Source organism: Elephas maximus, chromosome 22, assembly GCF_024166365.1.
Source record: "Elephas maximus indicus isolate mEleMax1 chromosome 22, mEleMax1 primary haplotype, whole genome shotgun sequence".
NCBI classification, from domain to species: Eukaryota; Metazoa; Chordata; class Mammalia; order Proboscidea; family Elephantidae; genus Elephas; species Elephas maximus.
Window position 1 is genome coordinate 56,198,124 of NC_064840.1, and position 20,004 is coordinate 56,218,127.

General features: G+C 39.4%; 1 protein-coding gene across 14 annotated transcripts in view; it reads right to left on the minus strand.

Moving 5' to 3' along the window:
* PSD3 (pleckstrin and Sec7 domain containing 3) overlaps positions 1 to 20,004 on the minus strand; it is a 739,247-nt gene that overhangs the window by 269,914 nt on the left and 449,329 nt on the right. For all 14 annotated transcript variants that reach the window (XM_049866071.1, XM_049866067.1, XM_049866070.1 and 11 more), the window contains 3 exons: positions 5,030 to 5,224; positions 4,842 to 4,922; positions 2,887 to 2,999 (listed from right to left, as the gene is read on the minus strand). In XM_049866071.1, the coding sequence (XP_049722028.1) occupies positions 2,887 to 2,999; positions 4,842 to 4,922; positions 5,030 to 5,224 (389 nt within the window). The remainder of the gene's footprint in view (positions 1 to 2,886; positions 3,000 to 4,841; positions 4,923 to 5,029; positions 5,225 to 20,004) is intronic.

Sequence of the window (20,004 nt, forward strand, 5' to 3'; positions counted from 1 at the left end):
TAGTTGACAATATCAGCTCCACAGATGCAGTAAAAGTCTTATTAACTTAAGCTAAATGGATAGAAAGGCCTGTCAAAATCACTAAGTTTATAAAGATAGCTAACTTTCTCAAGTACGTAAAGGAACTACGGCTATGTTACAGTTTTAGTATAACAGGTGATTTCCATTATCAAAGTCTATAAATGGATGCTACTAAATGCCTAAAAGCATATTCCAGTCCCGTCTTAATTATCACAAATTCTCAAATAATTTAAAATGAATTCCTCAAAGTATTTGGAAAAATCATCATGGACTCTCAAATATCCTTATGAACAGCCAATTATATGCACAAGTCCATTTCCTTATTGTATTCAGGATCATCAACGACTTCCTTAGATATGAAGAAGTCTTCTAATAAAAACAACCCTCTTCTACCCTTTCTATATCTAGTCAATGCTGAAGGTAAAAGATATAGTGAATAACTGGTGCATATGCAGTTATTTTTTTAAAAAAGGAACCAAGAAAGACAAGTTACCAGTTTAGAGACAGGAATGTGACCTTAATAATCAGAAGGTTAGTTAACTATACCTGTAGCAGGGTACACAGGGTTGCTGTGAGTCCAGATGGACTTGAGAGCACCTAACGACAACAACATAGCCTTGGCGCAGGGGAGCAATCACTTTAGTCAACGTCAATACAATTGTTCCAGTTAATTAGCAATACTTACGCTAAGAGATAATTACTATTTCTTACATATCTAGTCTCCGTGATTTATTTCAAAATTTGTAAGTTCATGAAAGATTCTCTAATAGTAACAGAGTGCGCTTAACTTTAAACAGTGAGTGAAAACTTTATTGTTGGAAATGAAATCAACGGAGAAAAGACTTCTCTGGGTAGGTAAAAGCTTGTTTTGTAATGGAAGAAAGGCCCAGCAATCTGCTTCCATAAAGATTACAGCCAAGAAAACCCTATGGAGCAGTGCTCTCTAACAGACGGGGTCACCATGAGTTAGGGGCCAATTCAACAGCAGCTAACAACAACGATAATGAATAAGGTGTTCTTACAGCATTTGAGCCCATGTGGAATAAGGCTTTAGGCAATTTTGCTATTGGTTCTACCTTGTATTTAGTAAATTTAAATTTACAGAATACGTGCCTAGAGATAAGATTAGTTCATTAGTTACTGTTTGTCTCTGAACCAAGCTTAGCTCAAGAGCCAGTTGGTATTTGTCACAAATGAATGGTGACACCTCGCTATATGCTGTGCTAAGGGGAGGCAAGTCTGATCTCTAGATAATCATATTAAGGTTAATGTTTCTCTAACCAAAATACCGTTTGTAAACCCTGACTCCAAATCTGCCATCTGAACCTTGTTGGCCAGGGCTTCAGGTTGGTTTTATAGATCACAAATCGGAATTTTTTTATGATGCTGGTAACCAAAAACCCATTGCCGTGGAGTTGATTCCAACTCATAGCAACCCTATGGGACACGTTAGAACTGCCCCATATGGTTTCCAAGGAGCGGCTGGTGAATTCGAACTGCCGACATTTTGGTTAGCAGCTGTAGCTCTTAACTACTACACCACCAGGGTTTCTATGATGTCGGTAAGGGTTTCTATGATGTTGGTAAGGGTAGGAGCATGAAAATCGGAAAGAAAAAATTGTGTGGGGTTTCCTCAGTATTATATGCGAGCCCTCAGGCCAGCCGCTCTCTGAATTCTTGCTTACAAAGTCTTTAACCTGCTCTTCCCATCATATTGGAAGACCAACAAATATTTTCTGATTTTTTATAAGATTGAAGGCATTTATGGAGACTTTCCAGTTAAATCTATGAGAGCGTCAATTTAAACAATGCAATTAAATATATTCTGAAATAAGTGTAAAAAAAAATTGAAATGTGTTAGTATGTCAGCTTTGCACCTGGGAAATAAACGTATATTTGGAAACCTTATGCTTCTCTGAATAAAGAAGCTATATTTTTATATCACTAGTTAATAAATTGTATATCGTTTTCCATATGCCCCTTCAGAAACCAGGTATTTTGTATATAATTGACTTTAGAAAAATTTTGAAGCTGGGGTTTGTCCGTGTAATTTAAGATCAAAGGATAGTATACGTACTGTATTTGCAATTTTCAAGTTGTAATTTCCTATATGTTTATTAAATAAAACATTTTCCCACATGGTTTATTAAAAGCTGAAAAGATTTTTTTTTAAAGTTGCTTTTTTAAAACAGTACCATTAACAAACTCATAAATTAAAAAAAAATTATTATTATTATTATTATTATTATTTTTTACTCATAGTTCATTAAAATCATACATGAAAGTCAGTGGTCAGAGGTGCTGTAATTAATACCAAACAGAAGCATGAGAGACACACCACAACCTCCAGTGAGATTTGTACATCTTTCTAAAACTAACCACAAAGCTTAAGCATACATATATTTTTATCAAGAAGTTTAGAGATCAGAGGTGTAGCAAAGAAGAAATAAGAAACTGGGAATTTGCTGATTATAATATACCTTGCACATAATATCTCAGAGTGACAAATTAAGGAAAATATTGTCATACTATGAAATTAAAAGATAAAGACAATTAAAAGAAGAGTAAAGATCATGCAGTCATAGAGTATGTTTTCAAAGAACAGTGATATGAGAAAACGCTCACATGAAAGAAGGAAGGAAATAAAACTCTGTAACGATTCCAGTTTGACATCAAATATTGTATAAATAGACTAGAAGGAAGTACATCAAACTGTTAACAGCTACCTTGATGTAATTAGAACTACACTGATGATTCTCATGTCCTTCTTTAAAATTTTCTACATTTTCCACAATAAACATGTAACATTTATAAAAGAGAAAATAACATTATAAGGAAGGAACCCAAGTATTTCCATCAGATTACCTTGTGAAGTAATGGTATCTGGGTTACAATAAAAATATCTATTGGAGAAGTGAACTAAAACTCTCTCTCGTTCTTGAGTTTCTCCCACAAGAGAAAATGCTTTAAAGAAGTACCTAAAAAAAAAAAAAAAAATGGAGAAAAAAGTAATAATTATTCAAAGGGTTATCAAACTCCTTATGTTTGACACTTAAAGTTCATTTATCTAAACACCAGAAACTGATTAATATATTCTACCATTACTTTTTTTTTAAATCATGATACTCAGAAATTCAATTAAAATTTATATTAACATTTAAATTCAATAAAAATGTAAATATAAAAGATAGGGTAATAATGCTGTGGCCAGTATGTCACGAAAGCCTTGAGAAGGTAAGCTGATTTCTCCATTATGACTAAGTGTCAAGTAGCCAATTTTAAAGGTCACACCCAGGGAGGAAAACCAAAGAATACTTCAGATTGAGCCCACAATCCCACAGGCTATGTTTTAAAGCTCTGCATGCATCAGGGTTCTTTTGCCGTGGTTACTTGATTGTAATCTCCACTGGCTCACTGTTACACTTGTATTATAACAACAGATTTTTCTTAACTTCATTTTGCCTATCATCACCACACTACGTTACTAATTTGTTATATGGACAGGAAATTGGGAGATAAAACTCCAATTTATTCCTGATGTCATGGAATAAATTAATTTATGTATTAAACTTCTTGGAACAGAAAATATACCCAGAACCACATATCAATTTAATTTCCCCAGCAATCAGCTTCCGTAAAGATTACAGCTTAGAAAGCCCTATGGTGCAGTTCTATTCTGTCACAGGGGGTCGCTATGAGTTGGAATCGACACATCGGCACCCAACAACAAGAGGGTCTTCTACTATAAATAAATCCAGATAACCTTCACTTTACAAAGTAGATTCAGTTGAGATGGGAAAAATAATTTAAGATGTTTTAAGAATTCTTACTACTGAAAGAAACCTCCAATAAATCTTATTTCTACACTGAAAAACTACTCTTCTTCCTTATTATAGTTTTATAGTTCGTCAGTTTAAATTACAGTTGTCAAACTTTTATTTTTCATGTCTTTTTTAAATAAACCATCTCAGAAAGCAAAGCAAAAATGTGATGCTTTCTCTGCCCATTAGAAAACCTATAACATATGGGTTTTCCTTTATTTATGGAAAGGGCCACATGGAAAGTAAGTCACTTTTGTACATTCCAATCCAAATATCCTCAATTTCACCTCCTCAGGCCTCAGTTTCCTGATTTGCAAAATAAGAAAGTTATACAGAAATCCTCCAGGCTCTGACATTTTATGAACAGTTTATAAGATCCAGTGCTTAACCTTGGGCTAGTCTCAAAAACTGCAGTACAAAAAAAACGTGGGGTAAAAACTGAGCATCAGTGTGTTTACAACACCTTCATTTGAATAGATCGGCCAAAAGCGGATGTGCCCTGAATCAGTTTCACAGACCCTTTCTGCTGATTACTGTATCAATACGCACTTTCACCCCATTTTAGAGTTAAATCCAAAGTGTCATCTTAAAAGGCAATTTTGCAATTGTAGGCAAATGCTTAGGGAAAAAAGGAAAAAAAAAAAAAACTTACAATTCTGCAGTATGTAAACTATGCCTTTTTTTTTTTTTTCAAACTGTTCATTCAAAAACCAAATTTCCACGTTCTCTTTTTCCTCAAGACTTACTTTGCCATCATTCTTTACATCATTTAGATTTAGGCTTATCAGTAGATGCAGAATAGGGGCTCATGTGTAATTTCATGAAAACAATACATTTTTTAATTTTCTGCTGTGTTGAACATCTATAATGCAAAGTTCACACAAAGTAACTGTGAGTTTTAAAAATTAATAAAATCTGATTCTAACTTCAGCATGTCATTTTCTCTTCCAAGAATTAATTATTTGGAAGCCAAAGAATAGAAGTAGTGTTTAATCAGACCTGAGAGACTGATCCAGCGTCATTCCTGTAAAGTCAAAAAACTTCAGATATTCTTCTGCGACTAGTTTGCTAAATTCGTTGCTGTAAGAATAGAGAATAGATGTGGTTATTAAAATCAAAATGACTAAAACATACACACACGCCAACAAAAGGATAAACTCAGACACCAGCCTTGGGACAGAACGTACTTTTTGCCTAGGTGCTTCGCAACATCCGACCGTTTGAATCTGTCTAGTTGATAAAGGCGTTTGGCCAACCTTTTGGCTGCTTCCACGTTGCTGCTGGTACCATTACTGAGACTTTCTGGGGTCTCCTTTTCCAGAATTTCAGTGCTCCCCATTTCAGAACGAGCATCTAGCAGTGTCTTTTTCACCCCAGCATTGCTGTTAAAATTGATAAATAAGAGAGAAAAAAAAGTTTTTCTTGTGTGGCAAAAAGGCAGACACTTACATAATAATCATGATATTTATAGAATCAGCTAAATGAAAACTATTTTTTTTTTCATTTTTTTTGTGCTTTAAGTGAAAGTCTACAAATCAAGTCAGTCTCTCACACAAAAATTTATGTACACCTTGCTATATACTCCTAATTGCTCTCCCCCTAATGAGACAGCACACTTCTTCCCTCCACTCTCTCTTTTCATGTCCATTCGGCCAGCTTCTGACCCCCTCTGCCCTCTCATCTCCCCTCCAGACAGGAGATGCCAACATAGTCTCATGTGTCTACTTGATCCAAGAAGCTCATTCTTCACCAGTATCATTTTCTATCCCACAGTCCAGTCCAATCCCTGTCTGAAGAATTGCCTTTGGGAATGGTTCCTGTCCTGGGCTAACAGAAAGTCTGGGGGCCATGACCACCAGGGGACTTCCAGTCTCAGTCAGACCATTAAGTCTGGTCTTCTTATGACAATTTGGGGTCTGCATCCCACTGCTTTCCTGCTCCCTCAGGGGTTCTGAAAACTATTTTAAATAAGATAATTTTATGCTATTTATTCATTAAAATATTTCCAGTTACTATATTTCAAAGTGGAAACTCTGGTGGCGTAGTGGTTAAATGCTACGGCTGCTAACCAAAGGGTCGGCAGTTCAAATCCGCCAGGCGCTCCTTGGAAACTCTATGGGGCAGTTCTGCTCTGTCCTATAGGGTTGCTATGAGTCGGAATAGACTCGACGGCACTGGGTTTGGTTTTTTTTTTTTTGGTTTATAATTCAAAGTACTAGAGCTAAAAAGAAGTGACCTGTATGTTCACCTAAACATCAGACAAGCAGTTCTCAAACGTTTTGGTTCCAGGATCCCTATCAAACTTTGGATGGCATATACAAGTTTTCCAAAGTTTGAATTTTTGATTAAAAGCTCAAATTTTATCATTAGCAACAAATACTGTCCTTTGTTTTCCTTAAAGTGATACCCTTATTTGCCAAAATAATAAGTCTAAGTAATCACAGTTTGTCAGTCAGTCATGCCTTCAAGGAAAGATGGTGTTCCGTGAAAAAAAGTGGCTAGTTTAGCTCACAACTCAAATAAACTGTGCTTCCCCTAGAGACAGTCATCGTTCTTCAAAAGGAGCAGATGCGCTTTATGTATCTCGCTTCCCATTTCATCACACAGGAAACATGTACGCAAAGGCTGAGTGAGGTGTAATAAAATTCATCATTTTTATGGCTCCATCAAACACATTTTTAGGTAAAATTGGCCTTTGTTTTTACTTTGAGTGCATGGCAGTGGAGGATACTATGATTCCTAGGGCAGTCTGGTGCCACTGCCTTGATTTGTGCTAAAGTGCCAGTAGTTTTAGCCATGATTGCTTTTGTACCATCAGCACAAATATCAACACAGTAAAAAAGAAAAAAAAAGTCTTAGTATCATTATAAAATAATTTTGACCTCACAAACCTCCTAAAGGGTACTCTGAAATATTTGGCGGTTCACAAGACCACACGCTGAGAACCTCTAAGGGGTCAAAAACTACAGCCTGTGGCATGTTCTACAGTATTAGATCATTGGCTTGCAACACTGAAACCAATTAAGGCACAATAATTGCCAAATCTTCATTTGAACTTGGTCACAAAACAAAGACCTGTTCGTGATAAAACACTGTACATAAATGGCCTGCTAACATACCACAGACTCCACGCCAGAGGTGGTCAACATTTTTCTGAAAATGTCCAAATAGTAAATAATTGAACCTTGCAGGTCACATAAAGTCTGTCACATAGTCTTTGTTTCTTTGTTCGTTACAACACTTTAAAAATGTAAAAACCATTCTAGGCTAGGCAGAGTTTGGCCCATGAATGACAGGCTGCATGCCCTTGCTCTGTCTTATTAATACTTTAATTTGACCTGAATTTTAAGGACAGTAACCATTTATTACCCAAACCAAGACACTCTTAAGAGGAAAGAGAGATGATAAAATCATTAAATATATAATTGTAATTGTTACAAAGCAAAACAGCATTACCAATGCAAGAAGAAAAAATGTAGATTTACACATGTAATAAATGACAAAAACCACTGTATCAAGAACAAATACATTTTTAAGTGGAACTGCTGGACCTGGATTTAGCTACTTCCATCACATATACTGAACTTTAATTCCCCATTTCCTGCTGATACATCAACTAAGCAGTAGCTTCATTATCACCCAGAATATGGCTTGCATTCTCACATAAGCAGCTAGTACACCAAGGAGCCCAGAGAGGCTGCTGATCTAATACTTCTCTAACCACCAACAGACTTGGAAGAGTTAGTTGGCACTATCAGCTCCTCTCCAGGCATAATTTCTCAGCAAGTACATGGCACAACAGGGAGGTAGAAGGGTAGGAGAAAGAAGCTGGTTATCCCAGACTGTCTTTTATATTCACCTTCATGAGAACTCTGCTCACTGTACTTGTGGACTCACCCACTCCCACATTCCCAGATTAAACCATGGAAAAAGCTGGAAACACAAAGTGAGAGCCTATCAAATTCATGCTAGCTGATTGTTCTACTCTGTCCTCTAGGGTCGCTATGAGTCGGAATCAACTCGACAGCAGTGGGTTGGGTTTGGATTTTAACAACTAGTAGTACTTCATAAAAAAAGAAAACAAGTCTGAGTCAAATGCTAAACCAAAGGACAACAGTCATAAACTGACACTGACCCAAGCAAATCAGGATGTAAGGTAACCCTGATTATAAGCCACCTTAAACAATTTCCCAACAGAAATATCTACCCATTAAAATAGCTTCATTATGATGAAATATTCATGCTAATGCATTTGATTTTTTGTCACCCTAAGCTTTCCTTTATATAGTTCACATTATCAGCCAGTTTTGTGAAATACAAACATCCTATTAAAAAACTGAGTAACTATTACACCAAGCAAACCTATAAACTCACAGAAGAAATTTAAAGGGTAACTCAGAGTTCCTTTGTGTTTTCCCACATAAGAGGTAAAAGTGTAAAATCTTCACTCCAAGAACTATGTCATTTACAATCAAGTAATTATCATAATTACCAAAAAAAATACCTCAGATTGTATTCCTTTGCATTCTCTTCCTCTATATAACAGCTGTCATGTAGAAAAAACAAACGTCAAAGAAAGATTTTCTTCTCATTTAAACTGCTACTATTCTCAGGGCAAATCCACGGCATATATTTAATCACTCCACACAAACAATGCAATTACACCACATAAATTGTGCTGCAATGATTTTATTTAAATACAAGAGGTTTATCTTAAGCATATATTAAAAATTTTCAGTGGTTAGACACATTCCTCTCTCTCATGTTTCAAATGTTTTTTGTCTCTTCTTTCTACTGTCTTACCCAGTCCTGCCTATTTCACCTAATACCCTCACATTCACTAGAAGGAGGTAATTTTAAAATTTGTATGTATCAGTCATTTGTGGGTCTTCTTGGAAGAAAACCTCCAGTAACAGGAGAAAATAAAGAAGTAAGAAAAGAGAAACACTTCCATTCCTAGATGGCTCATTCTGCCCAGTTTCATGGCTTAAGAGATGACCTGAACACGTCCACAGATTGCTCCCTTTAAGTGGGAAAGCCTGGCAATACAAAAAAAAAATAATACAAAGGCAGTATAAACTCACCAGCACCAACACAGACACAGGCGGCAGTAAGAACCCATCATGGAGTCTGGGGTGCACCTGGGCCATACTGCCTCCTGTAACCTCCCCTTCACAGCATTCTTCGCCGCCAAACTGAAGGGTCTGCTGATCTACTCCGGCTTCCAAAGATCCGACTCCCTCTGAGGTCATATTATTATGACCTCACATTCTCTGCAGAGTGTTTACTGTTGGGGTTTTTGTAATGCTTTTACAGCCCCAATAAAAACAGGAGGCAGAACACAGGGGCCACTGTATATCAAGGGCATAAAAAACAATGGCAGCCCAGCTCTGCTCACGCTTGATAACGCAGACTGGATGACCCCTGACAGTGGGGATAACACCCCATTTTGTTTCCTTGAATACACAAGACATTGTCCATCTAGTCCTCTGAGTATCAGACGCTTTCCACAACATCAGCAGTGGTCTGGATTTTCCCTTCTTTTCTACAGTTCAACTTTATTTTCCCTACTTTTCTTTACCAAATAACTTGACAATCTCATAAGGCGAAATCCCTATTAGTCACTTAAATGTAGAAAAGACTTCTCTGAACGTTTTCCCCGTGCTCTATAAAATGTTTCAGTAGGGCCTATACCTCACACCTCCAAGAAAACGTGGTTATACTCTATCATCTAAAGAGGGACCAGATCATACAGTCTGATCACCAGACCTTTTCATAACCTTTCTATCATACTCGCATTTAGCAAATAAAAAAAATAGGATGCTTGGTTAAATTTGAATTTCAGGTAAACAATGAATAATTTTTTGATGTATGTTTCAAGAAATATTTGGGACGTACGTACATTAAAAATTATCTGTTATCTGAAATTAAATTTAACTGGACATCCTATGCTTTATCTGGCAGCCCTATCTTCTGAAATGTCTGTCCCCAAACTTTAAAGAATCCTAATAATGGTAGTTCCCTGACTTTTTGGGGGAGGGAGGGGGAGCTTAAGTTTCATTTATTTATGTATTTTTTAATTGTGCTTTAGATGAAGGTTTACAGACAAAGTCAGTTTCTTATTAAATAATTAATACACACATAGTTTTGCCACACTGGCTGCCAATCCCACATGTCAACACTCTCCCCTTTCTCAATCTTGGGTTCCCCGTTACCAGCTTTCCTGCCCCCTTCTGTCTTCTTGTCCTTGCCCCTGAACCAGGGGCATTTAGCCTTGTTTTATGTGCTTGTCTAATCTTTGGCTCAAGGGTGAACCTCAGGAATGACTTGAGTACTGAGTTAAAATGGTGTCCAGGGGCCGTACTCTCGGGGTTTCTCCAGTCTCTGTCAGACCAGTAAGCCTGGTCTTTTTTGTGTGTGTGAGTTAGAATTTTGTTCTACATTTTTCCCCAGCTCTGACCAGGGCCTTCTATTACAATCCCTCCCTGTCAGAGCAGTCGGTGGTGGTAGCCAGGCATCATCTAGTTGTGCTAGACGCAGTCTGGTGGAGGCTGTGGTAGTTGTTATCCGTTAGTCCTTTGGACTCTCTTTCCCTCGTGCCTTTCTTTGGTTTCCTTCATTCTCCCTTGCTCCAGGCAGGGTGGGAACAGTGGAGTATCTTGGATGGCCGCTCACAAGCTTTGAAGACCTCAGACACTACTCACCAAAATAGAATGTAGAACACTTTCTTTATAAACTATGTTATGTCAACTGAGCTAGATGCTCCCCGAGACCATGGCCCCCAGCCCCGAGCCCAGTGATTCGTTCCCTCAGGGAGTTTGGATATGAATAGGTAGCTGCCATGACCTTGCCTTGGTCAAGCTGTGCTGACTTCCTCAGTATTGATACTGTTTTACCCTTCACCAAAGTTGCCACTTATCTATTATCTAGTTAGTGTTTAATCTGTAGCCTCATTCACAATCAGAGTCCTTCTGGTTTTCTTTTTACTTACCTCTGTGATTTTTGTTTTATTCCTGCTATTTTTCTATTGTTTTATTAAGACCTCCTCAGTTAATTATGATTTACCAATTCTTCTCTAATGTCCTCTAAATACAAAAGGGAAACCTTTTTTTCTTCTTCTGTATTTTCACCCTTTATCTCAACCTGCATACTACTATCACAGATGTGATCATATGTCTATGTTGTAAAAAACCCTACACAGGCTCAAAATCCATATTCTCTGGCATGTCATACATCTAAGGCCCTTCCCAAGCCGACCCCAATTTCTCCTCTAGACTTATCCCCACCTATCATTTCCCTAATGCTTAAGTCACACAGAAATATCAGCTGTGATCCCTTCTCTTTCACATTTCCCTTTGACACTCTTATCACCCCCCTCTCAGAGTTCTGCAAACTCCTACTGATCCTACAGAGCCCAGGTGAAATTACAACTTCTCTAAGATCATGCCTCAGCTCCTCTGTGGCACTCTCAGGGTATTTCATACACACCTTTATCAGAGCACTGACTTTCAAAAACCTCATGTCTCACCTACCAAGGTCTTGAATTCTACTGCGTATCCACATCAAGAGTAGGCTGAAGGTACTCAATAGCCAGCTGTTGAAAGAATGTAAAACCTTAGCAATCAGCTGTATCCATTCCTATCATCTTTTAAATAATGACATGTGGCACTAACTTTCTAATTCATTATGACTAGTCCTGGACAGGTCTGGAAAGACTGGTATCTATCAAAGGGTAATATGCCTTATTTCATATTTACTTTGAATCTTAATTGTGGCCATAAAACTAGGATAAAAAATAAAGTAGGCTGAGGTGTCAACGTCTTTTCCCCTGCATTTATAAAGTGGACACTGGGAGTTGGGCAGAGAAAACAAAACCAACAGCAACAACTAGCCACCTAGCTAATCTTACACATAAGCTAGGCAAAGGCAAGTCATGAGAATCTCAAAAGGTGGGAAGAAACAAGTCCACCTGCAAGTAGACTAAAAGGAACGGAGACCAGAGGGATCACTATCACCCCTTAGCCATCCTTCAGGCTGAAGACAGAGAAACAGAGGCCTGGAACCAAGAGTCTTGTAAAATCAAGTATAAATGCACTGCTTTCGTTGCCTGAATTAAATTCAGTCAAAAAGTGTTCTCAACACACCAAAAGTAAGAAACACTTAAAATTTTGAAGTATTAACCGCCTCCGAGAAAGGAAAGGAAATCGTGCTGGTCATTATTACCTATGGCATTTATTTCCCAGGCACTGCAAAGATGGTACATAATCTAATCTCGAAGGAACATAAATGAGAAATTATTTGGAATAGCCACAGCACCTACCATTTATCTAATAATATCTAACACTGGTTAAGCACTTATGAAGTCCCAGCCACTGGGCTAAATGCTTCATAGGGATTGTCTCATTTAATCCTCAACAATCTTATGAAGTAAGTAATGGTACACCCATTTTACAGATGAAGAAACTGAGGTGCCGAGCTATGACATGGACACTGGCACTCCAGTACCCAAACACTTTATATGCTCTACTGCTACTCATTTTGGAAACACTAATGGCGTAGCGTTTAAGTGCTATAGCTGTTAACCAAAAGGTCGGCAGTTCGAATCCATGAAGCGCTCCTTGGAAACTCTACAGGACAGTTCTACTCTGTCCTATAGGAGCGCTATAATAGAGTTGGAATCGACTTGACGGCAGTGGGTACCAGGCTATTCATTTTACTACTGCTCGTCACCAAGCAGCTCCACGGGGGAAAACACCTGGCGATTTGCTTCTGTAGAGATTATAGCCTAGAAAACCCTAAGGGGCAGTTCTTTCTACTCTGTCACATGGGGTCGCTAGGAGTAGAAATTGATTCAACAGCACTTAACAACAACAATCATCTTCCAATATATATGTTTTCACTGGTTCAAGAAATATTTACCAAGTCCCCTACCACATGCCAGGCAATGCTTAAGGTGCTTAGGATACTTTGGAAAATAAAACAGTCACAAAAAAAAAATTTTTTAATTCTACCCCAGAGGAGCTACAAACACACAATAAACATAATAAATGAGTAAACTATATAGTATGTTAGAAGGTGGTAAGTGCTATAACAAAAATAAAGGAGCAGAAAAAGACCAGGAGTGCCAGGTTGGGGTGGAGGTGGATATATTTTTTATATAAAGTAATCACAGTAGGCCTCTTGAGAAGGCAGCATGCAGGCAAGGCTTCAAGGAGGTCAAAGAGTTAGCCATGCAAATATGACAGAGAAAGGCATTCTGGGCAGAGAGGGCAGCCAGTGAGAAGACCCAGAGGCAGGGGCATGCCTGATGTGTGAGAAAAAGGAGGCCAGTGTGGTCTGGGCAAGGTCAGCACAGGGGAGAACGTTCAGAGAGCAAAACAGATGGGGGGAGAGTATTGTGTAGGGCAGAGGTTCCCAAACTTTGTCAGTTCACGCAGCCCTTAATGTTTAAGTTTTTTCACAGCACCCTTAAGTCAAAAGAAATATCCAACAGTTCCTTTTTTTAATAGAATAACAGTTCCAACAACTTAAGAACTTAAATCCTAATAATTTATAGCATTTGAAAAAAAAAATAATACATACAAATTTAAAGAAAAGTGTTTTTATTTTATCTTTAAATAAAGACAATTACTAACGGATGTGTGAGCTCACCAGGCACCACACAACTCCTTAAACCATGGCAGCAGACTGGACGCCGCCACCCTCACTGATTTTCTCACAGCACTTGCTTTTTATCACAGCAGCTGCCAAAAACCCAGCTCCATAAAGTCACGTCATCACAAAGGCTGAAGCACAATCTAATGGTGAAGCTGTGAACTACACTGAGCTTATAACATTCTGCGCAGTGTTAGACAGCTGTCTAGCACAGCTGTGCCTCCGTTGAAAGTTTAAAATGCCACACCAAACTAAAAAAATCTGTTGCTGTTGAGTCAATTCAGGTTCATAGCAACCCTACAGGACAGAGTAGAACTGCCCCATAGGGCTTCCAAGGAGCACCTGGTGGATTCAAACTGCTGACCTTTTGGTTAGCAGCCGACCTCTTAACCACCACACCACCAGGGTTCCGTAATTACTGCAGTTTCCCATCACCTCGGTGCAGTTCTGAAGCCACCAATTCGAGGCCTTTAGGTCACCCTGAAGACTCTGGATTTTACTCTGAATGAGACGGTTAACAGTGAAGGGTGCTGAACAGAGATACAATAGGATTTAATTTATGTTTTAAAAGGGTAGCTCTGGCTACTGTTGTTGATAGGTGCCATCTAGTGGATTCCGACTCATAGTGACCCTGTGTGACAGGAGTAGAACTGCCCCATAAGGTTTTCTTGGCTGCAATCTTTCTGAGAGCAGATGTCCAGATCTTTTTTCCATGGAGCCACTGGGTGGGTTCAAACCACCAACCTTTGGGCTAGGAGCTGAGCACTAGACCACTGCACCACCAGGGCTCCTCTACTTCTGACTAAAACTAAACAACACTGCAAGAGAGCAAGCAGGGAGGCCAGTTGGGGCTACTGTAACACATCAGGGATGATGGGCTCGGTCGATGTGGTGAGAAGGGTGGGGTTTGGATATAGTTTCCAGGATGATTCTTAACTGACAGGTTATGAGGTGCGAGAGACCACAATAAGTTAACATTTTAGGCCTAAGCAAATGGAAAGATAAGAGTTGTCATTAGCTACAATGGAAAGATCAAAATCGGCACAGGTTTTTGGGCAAAGATAAGAAGTTCTGTTTTAGACATGTTAACTTTGAGATGTCCATCAGATATCTAACTAGATAAATGGACAGGAGGATATATGAAGCTTTCAGAAAAGGCTTGTGCCAGGTTTTCACTCCACAGAATCCTCATTCTGTCCATCTAAAGTAAGCCTCGACAGTTTTATGTTTTTTAATTGAACTTTAGAGGAAGGTTTACAGGACAAACTAGCTTCTCATTAAACAGTCAGTACACATATTGTTTTACGACATTGGTTAACAATTCCATGACACGTCAACACTCTCCCTTCTCGACTTTGGGTTCCCTATTACCAGCTTTCCTGTCCCCTCCTGCCTTCTAATCCTTGCCCCGGGCTGCTGTGCCCTTTTATTCTCCTTTTGTTTTATGGGCCTCAACAGTCTTCTTTTTAAGGTCCACCGGTGATTCTGATGTGACGTCAGGATTTGGAGCCACCACTGTTAAGCCACGAATAACTGCTGGGCCTCATGTGGGGAAAAGGCCATGATCAGACATGTGTTTTGGTAAGATCATTCTGCTAGCAGAACGGCGGAAGAATTCAACAAAATTGAAGGCAGAGAAACCAGTTAGGGAAGTTACTGAAATAGTCCAGCCAAGAGAACCTAAATTGAAGAAGAGTCTACGCAAATATAAAGGAAAAGCCTGTTCTGAAAGGTATTTAGAAGGCAAAATAAAACATGATGAGTGATTCGGGATGAGCGTGGAGTTGTGTTCCCAGGGAGGGCAGATGGTTAACTCTGACTGGGGCGGGAGGAGGGGGTGATGCCACCCATTAAGATAATGAATGCAAGAGGAAGGAGAAGGAGTGTATGTGTGCCTGCGAGTATGTGTGTGTGTGTATGTGTGTTCGTGCATGCACATATGAAGGGAAACACGAGGTAGGAAAGAAAAAGGAACATGAGTTCGGTTCAAGGAAATAATGAGTATAAAGAGGTGATCACAGGATGTCCTGGCAGAGCCATACGACCTGCGAGAATTTAGTTGAGGCAAAGCAGTCAACCTGCACTGGTAGATTAGATCATCTGGCAAGAGGCTACAGTGTGCAATATGGCCAAGGAGACCTGAAAGTGCCAACACAGAAATATGTCTGGTATATTCATTTGAACCACCATCCATCTGTCAGTTTGTAGTACTGTGATGGCTTGCATATTTCTATGATGCTGGAAGCTATGCCATCAGTATTTCAAATACCAGCAGGGTCACCTATACTGGGCAGGTTTCAGGGGAGCTTCCAGGCTAAGACAGGCTAAGGAAGAAAGGCTGGTGATCTACTTCTAGAAGTTGGCCAGTGAAAACTATATGGATCACAACACAAAATTGTCCGAAAGAGTGCTAGAAGATGAGCCCCCCAGATTGGAGAGTACTCAAAACACACAGCGGGCTGCGACAATGGACTCAAGTATACCAACATCGTGAAGATCGTGCGGGCCTGGGCGAAGTTTCATTCTGTCGTCATGCGGTTGCCAAGAGTCAGAGCCAACTCAATGGCAACTAATAACAACAACAAAATCATCTGGACACAATTCCATTACAGCGAAAGAATTAGGAGTCATTGCCCCCTGCCCCGTCCCTGTATTTGTAAAGAGATACTACATACAAGCTCTCGGCTTTCCAGGAAGTGAAATTCTTCATACAGAATATGTTAAAATCAACTATCTGCTGACGAGCTCCTCTCAGACTGCCCGTGTCCAAACACTGGCTCCGTGGTCACCAGTTCTGGGACCTTGGGTAAGTTCAGTATTCTCTGAGCTTTGGTTTCTTCAGCTATAGAATGGAGCTAACAATACAACTTGACAAGGTATGCAGATTGGATGAGAGGAGCCACATAAAACGCGGAGAAGAGTGTCTGGCACACAGTAAACAAATGGCAGCAGCCATCATCGGATCTATCTCCATCACTACTACTATCAGCATCAGTAAGACTATGCCTTGGTTATTCTGATCCCATGAGATAATACCTCTGACGGCACTGTCTTTAAGTGTATACCAGATATAAGTGTTAGTTAGCAACCAACAGGAATTAATATTTGACTTTTATAAGGGCGACTCCCTGAATGGAATCAATTTTCAACATTTATATAGAATATATTTCTCTAGAAAAAAACCTGCATCTTCCTTATACGTGATTTAAGAGTCTTTATGAGAACCATAAACAAAACCTAATTATTGAAACTCCTAGCTATTTCTCTGTTTAGCACAGAGGTTAAAATTCAGTCTTTTCCAATGAAGAATTATAATAAATGTCACCTAGAGGCTCTGTTCCCCAGAATACCTTTTAAACTGTACTCATTTTATTCCATCCTGTAAAAAAAAAAAAAAAAAAACCTTTTTTTTTTTTGTATTTAGTAGTCCAGAAGAGGGCACCAATGAGCAAGGAACGGTAGGTGCAGATAAGGATCAAACCCACCAAGTGGATCAAAGAGGCTACACTTGCCTCTGAGGCATTTATTTCCAATAAATAGTTGGATTTTTCACCCTTCTAGGGACTCATACCCCTCTGGGGGCATAATCCAGATGATACAAATTTTTACTTTTTTCTTCCCCCACCCCGCCACCCCCGTAATAACCTGCAGCTCCTCTGAGCCAGCTTCACAATGTAATATCCACAATATTATCAAATAACTTTAACACAGCCACACCATAAAACTTTGAGATGAATCATTTGCAGAGCAGCTATTACCGGATGCCCAGATTGATAGATACAGCAAAGAAAACGACGCAGAAACATTTCAATGTTCCTTATTTGCACAGAAGCTTCTTTGTGCAAACTGGCATCAGTAAAAACCCAATTTCAGTGAACAAGAAAGAGAAGAGTGACCCATGTGCAGACTGACTAGCTAGTTTTCTTGGAATGTCCTTAAAATGTCACTGGATATTCTGAGCTCACATCTTCTGTGAGTAACAGCTTTTGCTGTTACTTCACTGTCCTGATATGGCATTAAAAACCTCTAATGACACTGTATCATTCTCCGCCCTGGCCAAAAGGAAATAAAGCAAGGGTGTGACTGCATTCTACTTCCTTATAAATAAAAAAGTACAAGGGCTGAAACTGACCATGACCTCTAATAACTGTTATTAAAGATACGTGGCAGACTGCGCTGGAGACAGAAAAAACACTTTCTTGTCCCAGCCATGACGTCCCACCCTCTCCTGTTTCTCCAAAATCAAACTCATTGAAAAGAAAAAAAAAAAAAAATTGAAAGGAAGGTACTAACGGCCTAAATAAATTAATACAGCATACAATCTGGCAGACGTGTAAAGGGTACTTACTATCTAGGCCCCAGTAAGCTGCCAGACCCAAGTAACGTCCCTCATGGGATTTATGATGGATGCTCTCAGTGGCTAGTGCAATATAAGGTTAGCACTCGTAGGAAGAAAATTTTCTAAAACATAGAAAGAGATCAAGTCTATCCTTCCAAAGAAAATTTGTAAAAAGAAACGACAAACTTTAAAAAGTCAAAAACTGCCTGAGCTAACGTCTTTGCTTTTTTTTCTCTCTCTCTGTAACCCTTACCCACTTGACAGAAACAGGAAGAGAGGTAAGAAAAAAAAAAGTCACCTAAAATTCCTATGTAGCAAGGAAAACAACGTAATGGCAATGGCCGCTTTTGTGTAGTGCTTACAACAACACAATTCCTTAGTTCTTCCCTCTATAGAGAACCATTTGATTATACAATCTATCAGGTTTTTTAAGTAAGTTCAAAAGCAATGAATTTTTGAACCATCGAAAACTCAATCTATGATTTAATATTACCAACTCTTAAATTTTTTCATACGTATTATCTGATACTTGACAATGATCAGTTTTCTATTACTATGGCTACACTATTATTTGAGAGAAAGTTCTGGCTAAAAATAATGGTTTTAAAGTGCCATGTTCTACCTCAGCAGTGTACAGTGGTTAAGAGCTCCACTGTTAACCAAAAGGTCAGCAGTTCAAACCCATCAGCTGCTCCACAGGAAATATACATGGCAGTCTGCTTCTGTAAAGATTTACATCCTTAGACACCCTACGGTGCAGTTGTACAGGATCGCTGAGTCAGAGTCTACTCAACTGCGGAGGTTTGTTTTTAAGACGAAAAAAAGGAGCCCTGGTGGTACAGTGGTTAAGAGCCTGGCTGCTAACCAGGAGGTCAGCAGTTCAAATCCACCAGCTGCTCCTCGGAAACCATGTTTAAAAAAAAAAAAAATATTGCTATCCAGCTGATTCTGACTCATAGTGACCCTACAGGACAGAGTAGAACTGCCCCTTAGCGTTTCCAAGAAGTGGCTGGCGGATTCCAACCGCCAACCTTTTGGTTAGTGGCCAACCTCTTAACCACTATACCACCAGGGCTCCATGCACAATCACATTTGCAAAAAACTCTTTCGGTACAAAAAAAACCAAACCCATTGCTGTCCAGCTGATTTTAACTCATAACAGCCAGCCCCACAGGACAGAGTGGAACTGCCCCACAGGGTTTCCAAGGAGTGCCTGGTGGATTGGACCTGCTGACCTCTTGCTCAATGGCTAACCTCTTCACCACTGTGTCTCCAGGGTTCCAGTTCTTTCATTATTATTAAATCGTCTACTGTGTCCCAGACACCCTTCAAGGTGCTAGAGGTATAGCAATGAACGGAACAAAGCCCTGCCTTTGTGGAATTTTACCTTCCAGTAAAAGCAGACAGAAAACAAACCAAGTGAAGATTCCCTCACCCTCCTTCCCTCCCATAAGTATTTGCTGCATATCTGTTACAAGCCAGACACTGTTCTGGTAAATACCAGGTGCTTAAGAGAGCAATGAGCAGAAAAAATCCTTGCTTTCACGGACCTTACATTCAGACAGTAATAGAGATAAGTGCCTTGAAGATTAATACTGATGGATTAGGGAATAGACAAGGGTTGCAGTTTTGCTCATGGCACAGAGAAGATACTATTTGAGCAGAAAATGGAAGCAAGTGAGGGATTTGCCTTGCAGGTATCTTTAGGAAGAGCAGTCCAGATAAATACAAAGGGCAGGACTATGTGTGGAATGTTCGTGAGACAACACAGAGACCACCATGAATGGACAAGAGTGAGCAAGGGGAAGAGATGGACTAAAAAGGTCAGGAAGGAGGGAGGCGCTGGATGCACTGACATCTCCAAAGTGGTCACTCACTCGGAAGCCCCAGAATCAACGGCCAATTCTCAAACATCTACTGTCAGAAAAGGTACAAGAATTTAAAAGAGGTTGCTAGTATCATATATACCTTAGGCACACCTTACCTTCCGAAGTTAAACACCAGTTGTCAGTCACTCAACTCCAACTCATGGGGACCCCATGTGTGTCAGAGTAGAACTGTGATCCTTAGGGTTTTCAAGGGCTGACGTTTTGGAAGTGGATCACTAGGCCTTTCTTCTGAGGTGCCTCTGGGTAGACTCGAACCCTCAACCTTTCGGTTAGCAGCCGA